Source organism: Perissodus microlepis, chromosome 15 (genome assembly GCF_051167445.1).
Source record: "Perissodus microlepis isolate ML-2025 ecotype Zambia chromosome 15, ASM5116744v1, whole genome shotgun sequence".
In the NCBI taxonomy this organism is placed as follows: domain Eukaryota; kingdom Metazoa; phylum Chordata; class Actinopteri; order Cichliformes; family Cichlidae; genus Perissodus; species Perissodus microlepis.
The window spans coordinates 17,751,835-17,767,116 of record NC_140475.1 but is presented as its reverse complement, the minus strand read 5'-3'; the positions used below and the strand labels follow the sequence as shown (position 1 = coordinate 17,767,116).

Below are 15,282 nucleotides of genomic sequence, written 5' to 3'. Positions count from 1 at the left end.
AACACAAGACATGTTTTATTGATATGGGTTATATTTCATATTCCAATTATGATCAATTATTCATGAGCCCAGTGGGATATCACAGATGAAATGTAGCTGAGATTCATTGGATTGACCCAGTATCTTTTTCACGGTATTTCTATTAGCACTTACAGCATCCTGGAAGCCGAACAGCATGATCTGCAGTTGACTGATGGCAGTGTTGTCAAAGTCTAGCTCCAGCTTGAGCTGAGACAGGGTGTTGGCGATGATTTTCCTGTCTGCCATCCGAACAAAGTCAGCAAGACTCACCACAAGGGTGGAGATGTGCTGAGGTTTTAGCTTCATTTCCTCTGAGCCCTGAGGTAGGAGGCAAGCGGGGAAAGAAGAGATGAAATTGGTGGTTTAGGTTTACAACAGGAGCTTCCAACTAATATCCCTATCAGATAGACTTAAGACATTTTTTCCATGTTTAAATTATTTTAGTACAGTTTAAAATTTGTTTAATTGTTAGTAATTCATTTGAGTATTCCTTTAGCCATTTAGTCCCTGTAACAGCACAGCACAGCCTGGCTACTGCACTGGAATGCCTGTGAACAAGTGTGTGTTGTTGATCTTGTAATGTACTTCTATATCCATCTATTCATTCCCAACGGTTTCCAACCTGTGCCAGGGCTTCCATCAGGTTGGCCACCACCTTGGCCTGATCTTCAGTCAGGATACGGTGCAAGGTAGCTCGCCTCTCGCTGTCTTTCCGAAGCATAAAGAAGCCCGAGTCCTTCTCATCAGGTGATGGAGGGGCACTGTGGTCCTCGAAGTTCTCCACTGGAATGCTGAGTAGAAAAAGTAGAAACCCCATTTGAATTTTTTGTTCCTTCTATATGTACAGGTTGCTGTACCCTCCCTATTGGTACTAATCAGCAAGGTTAATTAAGTATGTTTTACTGGTGACATTAAATATAAGATAAATAAGTTTTTGCATTGCTTTAAACATGAACATGTTTAAATTTAAATCACTGTAGGACACAAAAACCCAGGAATGAAACTTGGGCCTGTGTCAATATCTTTATTTCCTCAAACAGCCACCGGAGGCGAGCTTCAAAAGCGAGTGAATCCCCATAGACTCCCTTTTTACAATGTGCAAGATTACAGCATAAATAAACACATTCACGACCTGATACTGAAATGGTTTTGTTTTCTGTTGCTGATTTTAAACTTTAAAACAAGTGTACAGGTGGTGAAATCTCATATTATTTTGGATTTTTAGGGGCGCAGCCACTCTGACAGACAGAAGCATTTTAATTAAATTATCTGACAACGTCTTGCTGTGTGGTTAATTGTACTAAAAGCCCATCCGGGGAGTCTGTGATCCAATTTTGGTGAGTGTAATTCTAGCACTTTATTTACATTTCATTTAGCACTAATTAGCAGGTATCTATGTGATGCATTCATACAGTCTATGAATAGAGCTTGATAATCGGGCTTGCCAGGCTCTGCTTGAGAAAAAAAAAAAACAAAGAGAGAGAAAAAATTCAAGACATCTCAACTCAAGGCTTCAACACGGATGTACATAAGCTAATGGGTGAAGTCACGGTGACTACATTTTTTATACTGGTTTAGTCTAAATCAATACTATAGTCATAAGGCTGTAACAACAAATGAATAATTTAAGGCAAAATGACTCGTCTGAGATGTCCAAGTTGTTCTACCTGAGAAAGAGGGACCTCTGGCCCTTGACATCCTTTTCACTGTAGCACTTGATGCTTGGCTTGAAGATGAAGGGGTTGGTGTTGAGGTCGTTGTCAGGGGAGACGGAGCCATACTCGCTGCTGCTGCTGGTGTCTTCCACTACAACGGGCACTGGCAGCGAGATACTGCGGAGATACTCTAGAAGACACAGGGAACAGAAGATGGAACAAAATCGTAAAGGTGTTTGTTTCATCATCATCTAACTAAAGATTTTGCTGTATAGCAGCATGCTTTCTGTCTGTTATGGTGTTTGTGTGCAACTGATCAAATAGATTACAAAACATATTCAAGCATTTGGGAAACCATCTTGTTGTTTACTCTCTATCTTGAATCCTGGCAAAAGGGCAGAGTCGTACAAGGCAGGTAGCTACCACCAAGAGAAAAATGTAAACCGCAGCCCAGATCCTATTCAGTAAAGCAGGGTGATGTTTCATGGAAATGACATCTAGTTTATAAAGTACTCTCACTAGTGGTAAATGTGTCTGAAAAAGTGCAGAGAGCAAAATTACTCACCTGATCCTGGTGTCAGAGCTGCAGGGAAAAACAGAAAATATGTGTCAGCAGTTAAAAAAGAACAAAACAGAAAGCAGGGTAACATTCAAAGCATGCAGAGAGGCACCAAGCTTCTTTCTAATCTTCTGCACTGCTGCGAAGGCACATGACTGATGCCGTGGGGTGAAAACCCAACAGGAAATGACTATTTTACAATCCAAATAATGAAGGATGCGCCTGCAATTCTTCACAATTAAAAAACGGTTTTGGCGCTAGATGAATCTAGTAATCACTACAAACAAAGATTTTAGATTTTTGATACTGGAAGCTTTCTGGTTTCTGGTTGTAGCCACTAGTATTACTACTGAAGACTATTTGCTTTAAAGCTTAATCTAAAGAGATGCTGCTTGTTACCTTATTAAAATTTAGACGACTTTATAACAATAATAATAGAATAGCAACAGAATCGTCAATAGGATATCCACTATTCATTTATTCTACACTGACAACTCCTAAAAATGGCTGTTGCTCGATAGGCTTTGAATGGGGAGTTTCTTTTTTCCCCTCTTAGAGCATTACTTGAGATGGTTGATTTTAGCAGTGGGGAAGATCATTATGAGGTTCACGCCATTCCCTTATCAAGGCTGTGAGTAAGTAGAATTCTGCTACATTCCTGGAAGTCGGAGATACCTGCAGCCTTCGATGAGTGGCTGAAGGAATTAGGAAATTTGTTACACTTAGGGAAAATTATGTCAAACAAAGCAGGTCTCTTTCAGAAACTTTGTTTACTAGTCTGACTGAAAAGTTGAAGTCACTTTTTATTGGTCTTATGGATTAACAATGTCACAGTTTTATAATAATGTGTTCTAGTTTGTATGTGAGCCTCTGCTATTAATCTGTAGCTCTTGGTCTAAGAGGCTTGAGATGAGATGATGATTGGCTCGGCGCTTGTAGTGAAACTGAGAGTGAAGGAGATAAGAGAAACTAGCACGACTGCAAAGCAAAGAGTCTCAAACTTTCCTGAAATAAAACGAGTGTGCATAAAAATTTAAGTTATAGAGGGGATAGTCTTGGTAATAATGTTATTGTCATGTAGCTATGCTCTGATCCACCTGTGAAGCTGCCCTTGCTCTTCTTTTTTCGGCTGGTGACGGTGAGGAACTCATCGGTGAGCAGGTCGAGCGCGGTGGCACGTCGGTCCGGGTCGGGCTCAAAGCAGCGAAGGATAAAGGCTTTAGCCTCTGGTGACATGGACTCTGGGATCTCTGGATGGATTTTAAACATACCCACCTGCACAAGAATGACATGCATGAAAGGCACTCAGAATCTATATAACAAGTTTAAAGAAATGAGCATAGTGTCAGTTCAAGCAGGAGAAAAAGTCAAGCTAAGCTGCAATCCTGGCAGATCAGCTGATCTCAATACCTGCCTACATTAGATGATGCGTCAACCTTTTGGCAAATCTCATATATGGTGTACTGTTAAATCTTTTTTAGCCTGGCCATTGCCTATTCACCTGCAAGCCACTTTGCAGCCCACTTCCACCACAACTCCTTCTTCGCTACTTAGTCCCAGTTCGCTGTTTTGTACAGCTAGCCTTGCTTCTGCTGCTCTCATAACATGCTTTTTACGCACGTGCATGGAAAGACAGGGGGTGGAAAATTTAAACAACTAACAGTAACTTCTTTTGACTACAGTGGTTCTGACTGAAACAAGTTTAAAATAACCGAGACAGTGTGAGGTTGCTGAAATGGGCAAATTATCTGATTAAGTTTAAGAAGCAAGAGCAAAGAGCAGTGTTTACACAGTGATGTTTGAATATGAGACTATCCACGAGGCCTGGCTGTGACTTGGGGCAGCAGCTGAAAGTAACAATACTTCGAGCACAAGACTCTCATTAAAAACATGATAAATTCCTGTTGTTGATATGCAGGAATTTAAGATTAGCAGGGAGATATCCCACCCCTTGAGAAATTCCAGAAAGATGACTGAAAGTATATCACGAATGTTTAAGAAATGCTACAATGCAGTGCAGACAAAACACAAGATCTCCTAAGAGATTTGTGACTCTACTTGCACTTCTTTATATGCGGTGATCTTTATTGATAAAATGTGATGAGATCCAAGTTTCCCCTTTCATGTTCTTTAAACTTCAAAGCATCCGAAGCAGAGCAGCATATTTAATTAAATCACATCATATGGAAAATTCCATGATTCAGAGCTTTGACAGGAGTGCTGTAATGTTTTCCAGACACCTCTTAAACATCTCTACTGCCCCTAATGGGCCACACATAGCTTATAACAATAATTCACTGTACAGAGTGCTTTAAATTTCCATCCAAAGCAAATGCACGTGTAAACTGAGTGGTTAACAAGATCCAGCAAAGACACACCCACACAGAAACTAAAGGCCCACTGTAGAAGTTCCTCTTATGGAGCTATGCTTTTGTTTGCATTCAAACAAATGTTCGTGCACAGACAGTATTTGTAGTTTCTACTGGGCTTGGTCAGATTACAGCCTGCAGGTTGAAACCAATGCAGGTGCAGAATGACTCTGGTTTTTTTTTCATAAAAAGAGGGAACTGATAAGCTTGCATGAAAGACTGGTGGTTATTTTGTGTGTTAGTTGACTTCTTTACATTGAGTACCTTTTTTTTAAGACATGGAACATAATTCTGTAAATAAAACAGGTGTAATGGACATAATGTACTCTGTATATTAGCTGTTTATATGTACAATAGGTTTCTATAAACAGCCCTGGGTGTGCTGGATGGTTGGCAAAGGTTAAAGCATGGTACATGGTGTCATGCTGGAGGCATGAAGTCATAAGGTAGGGTTTTTCCAAAGAGAACAGACACAGTTATATATAATTATATATAGTTTTCCACCTCTCCTTACTTCAGCTGAACAAACAGTTTCTCTCGTGATTTCTCCCCACAAGCAGACACTTGATGGTGTCATGTTTAAGTCATGTGATAACAGCTGAGTCACCTTCTTTATTAAACAATGACATTGCAATATGATGAAAGCTGCAAGTATCTACTGTTTGTGCTCTGAATACAGGGGTTTTAGTTCAGTTCTTGAACTCTGTTACAGTAGTTTTATATAGTTCACAGCTCAAGAAATCAAATTTATCTTAAAGTGAACTTCGATCTAACCAATCACGTCATCGAGTGTGTGAAACAAACTGTTATAGATACCTTCAATCTCCCTTTAAGCCAGCTGTCTTCCCCTCTTAAACAGAAGGAATAAAAAGCAGCTGTGGGAATGAGATGACCACATTTGTTCTTACTGACATCATAAGTATTTAAAAAAGCCTAAAATGGTACCATTACATAAGGTCAGAGAACAAATATTTGAAATTATTTGAGCAAAGGGTAAACGAAAAACTAAATAAACTTGCACTGAGAAAAGAAAAAAAGTATTGGTCAGTTTCGGTGTTTTCAATTAGTTTCCTCTTGTATCCTGACTTCAAGTTTAAATATTTACTTGTATGACTTTGCAGTTTTTTTGTGGGCAGATTTATTTTTTTTTTATTAGCTCATACAAGACTTTTATCCTAACAGTACTACAGGTTTGGCTGGTGCATGACTGACAGCTACTGGTATTAGTAGATTTCTTGATCAGCAGTTGCATAAGTTTCCCTGTTAATGCTAATGAAGACATTACTCAGAAATGTAAGAAGAAGAGTTTTCAGTCTTTCTCTTGTAGAAACAAACCCTCTTTCAGTTGTTTTTAGTCATGGTTTGAAAAAGACATAGATAGGATATCATGCATTTGGAGCAAACGAGTAAAGCTGATATGCTAATAACACGTGATGGCAAACTATTTGCCCTGTCATACTGGATGTCTCAAGGGTGCAATTATCAGCTCTCAAACATCCTCATATTTATTGACCTGGCAGAGCTGCAGCTGTTCATTGCCACTGTTTTTGAAAGATGCCGTTATGAAAACAGCTGCTCGCCAGACTTCTACTTTCAGTTTTCTAAAATTAGACATCTTACCCAGCAGGATATTGGGATATGTCGCTGTTCAAATCTCTCACCTTGAACATGGCGGCCTGTGGTTCTCCCAGTTCATAGAAAGGTGGCTTCCCAGTGGCCATCTCTATGATGGTGCAGCCAAGGGACCAGATGTCTGCTGGTTTGCCATATCCCCGTGGGCCCTTGTCTATAATTTCAGGAGCCATGTATTGCAATGTGCCTGAAAAATGACGCACAAAAAACGATAATAAACACATAATGAAAACTCAAATACAACCACTCATTTTTTACGTGTCAAACAAATGAAACAAAAACATTTCAATTAGTGAGCATTAGAGGAGGTGGTGGGTGGATTATGGGTGTAAAGGTTTTGAAACCCAGACTGAATTTGTGACGCAAATATCTAATTCGCTCCTGTTACTAATAGAGTATTGCTAGAATGTTGTAAAAGTGCAGCAACTCAGCGTATGAATGTCAACAAACTTGGACAAACCACAGGGTTATGCAACAGCTATAAAGGGAACGAGGAGGGAACGCTTCATTATTATGCTAACTAAAAGGGACACTGCTGGTATTCTCACCAAGTTTCATGGTGAAACGTACACTTCAGCTGAGAGGTATACCAGATTTTAAATGATTTATTTCTTGCTTATGTAAACAACATGTGTGTAAATATAGTATCAATGATAGCCGCTCAGTTTATATCATTATATAATAATATGCTAATTAGTCACAGCCTCATTTTGCTTATGTCAGTTAGCCTTGGTTAAAGCATGCTGTCGGATAAAAACAATGTTTAAAGATAGTTCAAAGGGTCAGCAATACCAATTTATTTTATTGTTGTTCATGTCCTAATCAATCTCTTAAACCTGCTTAAGCCTGGCATCATTTCCCACCACAACACTCTTACTTTACTCCCAATCAAATATGAGTTAATGAACCATCCAACCAAATAATTGAGCAACTCAGTCATGGAATAATTAAATAATTCAAGTATTGACTATAAGTTTCCTAAATGTGAGGGAAAGGCAAACACTAATCTTGATTACACCCAGTTTAAAACTATTTCTTAAACTAACCATCTCTTGCAGAAAAATGTGCTTTTGTTGCTTATTTTGTTCCCTCCACTATTGTTCCATGTACAGCCCCAATACCAAAGAATTGGGACACTGTGAAATATAAATAAAAACAGAATGCATTGATTTGCAAATCTAATAAATCAATATATATATATATATATTTTTTTTTTTTTTACAAAAGAACATGAAGCATATTAAATGCAAAGTGTCTCAAAAAAGGACAATAGAAACTAGTACTAAAAACTAACCAGTACTACGAAGAAACAGCTGCAGGAACATTCTCCAGCAGATGTTTTGTGGAATAATTTCAAAATTATAACAAAGACTTCAAATATCTCATCATGTAAAGTACTAAATATTATCAGAAAATTCACTGATAAATCTCTGTGTGCTTGGCACAATGCTGAAAATCAATATCAGACGCCTGTGATCTTTGAGCCCTCAAACAGCGAAGCATTAAAAACAGGCATGACTCTGACATGGTGACTATGATCCAGAAACACTGCTGCCTTCTTTGGGCTCAAAATGATTTAAAACTGACTGAGGCAAAGAGGAAAACTGCTGTGTGCTCAGATGAATTGAAATTTTACAATCTTTTTGAAAAACATGAACGCAGCGTCCTCTGTACAGACGAAAAGACCAGCCAGCTTTTTTAGAACACATTTCAACAGTCTGCACTTACAGTATGATAGAGGTTCATTAGTGCCTATGAAAACGTCAGTGTGCACACCTGCAAAGGCACCATCAGTGCTGAAAGGCATATACAGATTTTAGAGCAACATATGCTCCAATCCCAGACGTCTTTTTCAGGGAAAACTTTGCATATCTCAGCAAGACAATGCTAAACCTCAAACTGCATCTATTACAACATCATGAAATAAAAAATATGACAAGAAAGACCTAAGACTATTAAGCAGTTTGAGTGCTATATCAGATAAGAATGAGGCCAAATCCCTCTCCCAAAGGTCCGGCAGCTGTTCTCCTCAGTTCCCAGATGTTTACAGATGGTTTTTATAAGAAGAGAGGTACACTGGTAAACATAGCCATATCCCAGCTTATTCCCGTGTTTCTCAGTTTAAACATTTGACATGCTTTCTGTGTTCTATTACGAATAAAATATGAATTTTTGAGAATTGCAAATCAATGTGTTCTTTTTTAATTTACATTTTAAAAAGGGTCCCAACTTTTTGGGAATTTGGAGCTTGTATAACACTAATGATGAAATCACTGTTGCTGTTGGTAACTCTTCCGGTTTGCACTGCAGAGCTCCAACAAAAACTACTAAAAATAACTTTCATCTGGCTTTTGTTTTTTTGATCATATTCATAAACCGATAATGTCTGTGTGAGGTAAAAGTAGCGTCAGCAGGGTTGTGAAAGAACTGATGTAAATGCCAAAAATAGCTTCAATTTGAGCTAACAAAAAGTGATGACACAATTCCGGCAAATTGCCAATCAGGTTAGAAAAGATTAAACGAGGCTTATGGCCTTATGTGAGAAACAGCAACGAGTTTCAGTGTTGTCAGTTAATCACAGCTCAGTCCAAAGCAACATTTTCAGGTCCACACTGAAGGGAGTCTTTTGTTCTAATAATAGCCTGCAGGCTGCTTATCCGCTGCTTTTTAAAGCTCGTGTACTGAGCTAAAAACAGGCAAGCACACATTTATAGCAGGTGTGGGTTAAGAACAGGGAGTAGCCCAGTTTCCTGAAAGAGCTCCGCCTTCTAGGGTAAGTCCCCGTCTGCCTCGAGCAGCAATCAGATGCTCTAATTCCAGAGGTCAAACTATGCTACAACTGGCAACTGCAGTGCTGACATTACAGGTCTACATATCAGGCTGATCTAACTGCAGACTCAAGCCAAAGCCAGAGTTTCTAAATAGGAACAGCCTGCTATTTTTAGTTTATCACATACTGTCCAAGGACTGAAATGGGATTACTGCTCTGAAATAGTCACAATCAAAGAACAGCAGTAGGCTCGATACTCAGACACTACTGAGCAAATTTTAACAAAGGATGTTTCATAAAGTTTTCTAGTAGTCTCCCCACAACAGGGGAGACAACTCTACTTGGCTTAAGTATTTCATACTGGCTTGCTTATGGGGAAGAGAATCTAGATAGTGGTTTGGACTGTACCTGTGAAAGTCTCAGTGCAGGGGTTGATCCCAGCCAACCTTTTGGATGTGCCAAAATCTGATATTTTCAGGACGCCACTGTAGGTGTTGATGAGTACATTATCACCCTGTGGATTGAAAAGACATTCATCAGAACAGATGCACCAAATTCCAAAGCCGTGATAGCATTGATAACGTGAGGTGCTTGCAAATCTTGAAACAGTAGGTTACAACACCATGTGTGGGAGGAGGAGGAGCTCTAAGCCAAAACAAGGTGATTAACATTTATGTGGTGCTAATGAAGTTTATATGACTGAGTTGTTAAATCAGAAGGATGTGGCTTCTAACTCTAATGACTACCTATGATGGGAATGTTATGAGTGTTGGTTTGCTTTGAGTGAGATAAAAAAAAAAAAAGGGAGCGTCACTTGCTTTAAAAAAAAAATTCCTGTTGTAGCCAATGGGCTAGCAAAGAAAATGGTGTGAGCAGCTGGGATGCTCTTTGAATGCATTTGCAGCAAATCAAAGTCGCTGTGCAAACAGTCACATGGAAGACATGTTCAGACTACAAACAAGCAAACAAGGTTTTAACACACCCTAAAAACTGAAATTCTGCAGGAGCTGAATCACGTCACTCTGAAAGCTCCTCTTTTTCCAAAAAACAACATCTGATTACTTTTTGTGCGGATGAAAGATTTATCAGTTCTAAGTACTGTGTTTTTTTCCCGTTTTTATGTTTACATTCCTCAAATGTGTTGTATTCTTCTGATAAAGTTTGCAGTTTGAAAACATTCAGAGATCCATATGTGCATTAAATATCATTTTACTTCTACGTCCTCCTCTTTGAGATACTGTGCATCCTCTGCTGCTAAGCGAAAAAGATCTGTCCAGAGCAACACCAGGAGGGAATTCTGCGCTAAAAAGACTTTTCTGAATTCCAGATTTAGGTTTCTGTTTGATCTGATTAAGTCAGACTGCTGGGGAATCATTTATCTCTTGGAGGTTTTTTTATAGCAAAGATTGTCAAATTCACCACCACTTGAAGTGGAAGCAAAGGCACCTTTTTAATGAGTTCATAGCAAGCAAAACCTGAGTGTTAACCTGAGTTTTAAAACTTTAAAAGGTTCCAACTCATCTTCTGAAGACGTTTGGTCAGGACTAGTGACAGAAAACTGCTCTGCTCATGCCCTGACTGCTGTGTATAACTGTGGTAATCAAGGAAATATCAGAGAAGCTTGGTGCAGATATGGATGATTTCCCCCCTACACCTGAAGATGTGCATAAACAGTGACAGGAAACAAATATAAACGTGAAATAAAATGCAAAAAAAATTGACTATATAAACACATCTGATTCCAGACATTCCTAAAACTTTAGTGGTTAGAGGTCTGTGTGATTGTGTCACCTCTTGTTCCTCATTTTGGACACAGAAAGTAAAGGGGCTTGATGTGCCTCAAAAAAGACAATACTGAAGCACTATTTGCAAATACACAAGAGGAGAGAAGAGGTTTCTGACCATCAGTTGACTCATTAGCAATGAGAATGTGCTTCAAAGTATGACAGTGATAATGTTTCATAAAGTTGGAGGTGCTAAATTAAACATGTAAGGAGTATGAAGGTGATCAGAACTAAGTGTTTCTTTAATTTCTCAGCTAGTGTTTTTGCAGCAGACCTCGCAGAGATCATCTGTTTGTCACACGGCACTTCTCTCTTCTTGTCCTGCTGACAGAACTCGAGTTGCTGTAGCTGGTGCATGTTTGTCGACTTACTGCAGCTCTCACACTTACAAGGTCTTCTGTTTACTAAACCTAAAGTAAAGGTTAAAAATGCACCATGTCCTACACACTTTTTTTTGTGCAAAGTTGTGCTGTGGCAATGTAGTGCACTTTGTAAAGTGCAAACAATGAGAGCAAATTTAAGATGTTTTGAGTTTATTTGTCTGAAACCTCCTGGGCTTTAACATGAGTGTAAAAAGCTGCAGTTTCACAAATGGCTATATGAGGTTGGCTGCAAAAACAAATGAATCTCCACTGACCACCATGTTGAAGCATGGCCCAATTTTATAGCGTTAAACAGCATCTTTACTATCTGGTACAAGACATTTTGGTCTCTATAGCAAGTTTCCCTTTGAAGGTGGATATTTTTCGGTCTCACCGTTCTGGATATTAACGTTAAGCAGTGACTGCTTTGATTGGCACAAACCCACACACAAAAGAAACTGTAGCGATATGCTGTCTCAACTAAGAAGTCCAATGAACTGGACCTCTACCAAGTGTTTGTAGTACTGGTCCCTTTGAGTGTATTAGTTCTGTTATATGAACAAGGCCCGTTGTCAGGTACAGGCAGTCCAGGAAGTTTACACTTCAAGTTTGGTGAATGAAATTCTGGTATTTTATGAATCTGTTGTCTGTACTTTTCTTTGTCGCACTCATAATTTGTATGAGTGCAGCTTGATAACATTAGCTGATTACTTTCTGCTTCAACCCTTCACCTAAACATCGTCACTGTTGGCTGGCTCCAAAAAACTAATACTCCAGAGTCCAATTGTTCAATCCATCTTTCATATGCAGTCTATGCTTACGACCCCAATTATCTATAGAAAGTCTTTCTGAAAATGAGCCTGCAGATGTCACAAAGATGAACCAACAGATTGTTAACTCTGCAAAAACCCTTCTTTTGTTACCTTGATGTCTCTGTGTGCAATCTGGTTGTCGTGCAGGTATTTGAGCCCCTCCAGGATCTGCCGTGTGTAGAAGCCGATGGTGGGCTCATTGTTTTTCAGTGGGCCCCACTTGGACCTCAGCAGTGCAGACAGACTCCCTGAACATCAGGGGACAAAGTACAACCATCATCAATAAACTCACTCTCAGCAGAGATTAGCAGCACAGGACTAAGGCCATTATGTACAGGTTTATACTACTTCTCTGCAAATCACCCATCTTATCTATAAATGCAAACAGTGTTTTTACTGTTAGTGTAAGTATGACTGGAAATAACACATTCTGACATCAAAAAATAGATTTTGTTTCATACCGGTTTCCCTCCATTTGGACAATAAAAATTATTTCAGGACAATTAAGTTCTAACAGTTCCACAGCATCGGGAAGCGTCTCACCTCCAGGCACCTGCTCCATGAAGATCTTGATGAAGCCGTTCTCGCTGATAGAGCCCAGATACTGGACAATGTTCTTGTGCTTTAAGTGCTTGTGGAGGGCGATCTCCTCATGAAGTGGTTGAGAGTACCTGTGTAAAAACAAGTAACAGTACATGTTTCTTTATATCCTGAACAGAAATCTGTGGGTCAGTTACTAACAGCAAACGTGGAGGAGTCAATCAACAGCCAAATTGGGAAACATATAAGCTGATTTGAACTGTATAGCAGCAGGCACATCTAGTTATTATCATAGTAAAGTTGAAGGTAAGTGTATTAGTAGCACACTTAAATACCCAAATGTGTTGGTGTCTCGTGAGTCTACAAATACTCTCTTTATTCAAACAGGTGATTGTGTTATAAGTTGAGCTACAGCAGGTAGCGCCACATGTTTAATTTGGCAGACTTTTTAATGCTTTATGCCCTTCCAGATGTAACCCCAAAGGGATCCGATCAAACTGGGAACGTTTTACTTGTTAGCCAAATGTGTAAACCACAAACAATGGAAGTAAGTGTAAGAGCTAAAATCTATGTAAAAAAAAAATCTTTTTTTAACATATATTAGACAATTTGTTCTGCACAAAACAACGATTTGTTAAAATAAGTAACTATCTTTGCTTGTGGCGGTGTCCTGCTAATGTGTTTTTTCCTTCAGGTAAAATAAACCTGGTAAAAACAAGACAAACTGAGAAATAAAAGATTAAACCAGAAAATCAAACCGACGCTAAGTCCTGATATCTGACCAGAACAACAGGTACCTCTGCACTAGGAAGAAATGCCCGTGAGCAATTTCTTTTCACATTCAGCTCTCTACATGAATCACACCCTGCCTCTCGCTCTCTCTCTCCTTCTCTTCCTATCTTGAGATTTCACTCCACTTGTGAATTATTTACCCAAATTCTCCACATTCTTTGCAGTTGAGCGCCCTGCTGGCTTGCTGATGTGATTAGAGGAACAAAGTGTGAAATCATCTAGTCTGCAAAAGAGTCTTGCAGTATGAGATGAGTAGGTGGAACTATGTGGAGACAAGCATTTCGAGCAGAGACAGTGATGGGAATAAAAAGGCAGAGGGTGGGAGTTTGCATTCACAGCTCTCCACTAACCAGTCACTCAACTGGATACCAGTGCTCTGAGAGCCAGAAACCACCAGGGACACAGCTGAACTGAGCTTGGCACTCTCAGCCAGAGAAAAGGACTAATTTTTAATGACACTCCAGAGCTGCGCTGGATGAAATGAGACATTAACAGCACAGACACTTGTTAACATTTGGGCTGAAATTCAATCTTTGTGCAGTACAATAAACAGATGATACATATTATCTTAATACAGTGCCCCTATTGAAATTTCTTAATAACCAAGTGCTTTGATGATTATTGTAATCCACTATTTGTCACAATCTCTCCTGTGAGTTTGCCAACAGTGGTGCTTATTCTGCAGCTTAGGTAAGCTCAGTGTAACGGGACATGAAATGTCCCTACAACAATTGCCTGGCCTGTGAGCCAGTCAGGACATACTAGACAGAAACAACCGAGCTAGCTGACTTGCTGATTTTTCAAAATAAGAGCGGGATATTCTATTAATAAAATTAAAGAAAGCTAAAACTTTCACTACCAAATATGCTTGGTTGACCATTAATATGCTTGACCAGCCTGCCCAAATAAAGTTTATGTGGGAAACACTGAACACAGCCGTTTCTTCATCAGTCTACCAGCTACATTATGAGCCAGTCTTAGACTTGGCACTACAGCAAAGGTCATGAAAAACAGGATTCATCCTCTGAGTAACAGGAATATCACCACTGGCAGACTTTCCTGCTACTGTGGCAAACAACAATAGAAATGATTCATTCATCCATGCGTATTGCAACATTGTTCCCCTGTGATTACTAAAAAACAAAGAACAAAAAACCCCCCACAATGGCTGTTTTTCTGACCTGCTGTCTCTCTCTGGTATTTCTTTGATGGCCAATCGGACCTGGTTACTGAGGTCTCGACCGGCATACACCACTCCGAATGTGCCTTTACCCAGAACCACTCTCTCTCCGTGCTCATCATACTCATAGTCGTACTGTGGAGACAAGAGAAACATGCAAACTGTCATTTAAAAAAAATATATCAATAAATAAATAAATAGTAATATATACGGTATTTGCCATAAAGAATCAAAGCAAAATCCCATTACCCAAAACATGAGGTTACTAAATGTCACTGTCCATTGACCAGAAGAAATGCACCCACCATGCATTTTTACAATGACAAAGAGAAATAAATTAGAATAGTTAATAGTTAAAATAGAGTCCAGCTATAAAAGTGATTTAATGAGTAAAGCACGAGTTAAATCTGAACATAGTAAACCAGTTTTTCTGCGTTCCCACTGTACTGTTATATTTATGTTATAACTGTTTCATAAATGAATATTCTCTTGTTGCTGAACCGGGTTGGCACCTGTTGCACGAATGAAAGAAATCAGCAAGTCTTTTCACTCCCTTAAAACACGTCTGATTGAGTTTTTATAACTAATAAAGGCTCTTTTCTTCTTAACACGATTTCCTTAGCTTTGTTCCACTGATTCCTTCCCCCTAAAAACACCTCAAAATCAAAGTTTTCTAAAAAATGTGAGTAATGCTTACGACGACTCCTCAAGAGCCCAATTTTGTGTTATGTTCTTAAGGGACGGTGTAAGCTGAAGACTAACCGTCCCTCAGTGCAGGCTGATTAGAGTTGCATCACACGCATAAA

General features: G+C 39.2%; 1 protein-coding gene across 1 annotated transcript in view; it reads right to left on the bottom strand.

The window, feature by feature from the left end:
- map3k5 (mitogen-activated protein kinase kinase kinase 5) overlaps positions 1-15,282 on the bottom strand; it is an 84,487-nt gene that overhangs the window by 8,486 nt on the left and 60,719 nt on the right. Inside the window, exons 15-24 of the mRNA XM_084952264.1 lie at positions 14,478-14,611; positions 12,508-12,635; positions 12,076-12,212; positions 9,415-9,520; positions 6,266-6,423; positions 3,333-3,510; positions 2,242-2,259; positions 1,689-1,866; positions 644-812; positions 154-339 (exon numbers count right to left, since the gene is read on the bottom strand). Coding sequence (XP_084808390.1) covers positions 154-339; positions 644-812; positions 1,689-1,866; positions 2,242-2,259; positions 3,333-3,510; positions 6,266-6,423; positions 9,415-9,520; positions 12,076-12,212; positions 12,508-12,635; positions 14,478-14,611 — 1,392 coding nt within the window. The remainder of the gene's footprint in view (positions 1-153; positions 340-643; positions 813-1,688; positions 1,867-2,241; positions 2,260-3,332; positions 3,511-6,265; positions 6,424-9,414; positions 9,521-12,075; positions 12,213-12,507; positions 12,636-14,477; positions 14,612-15,282) is intronic.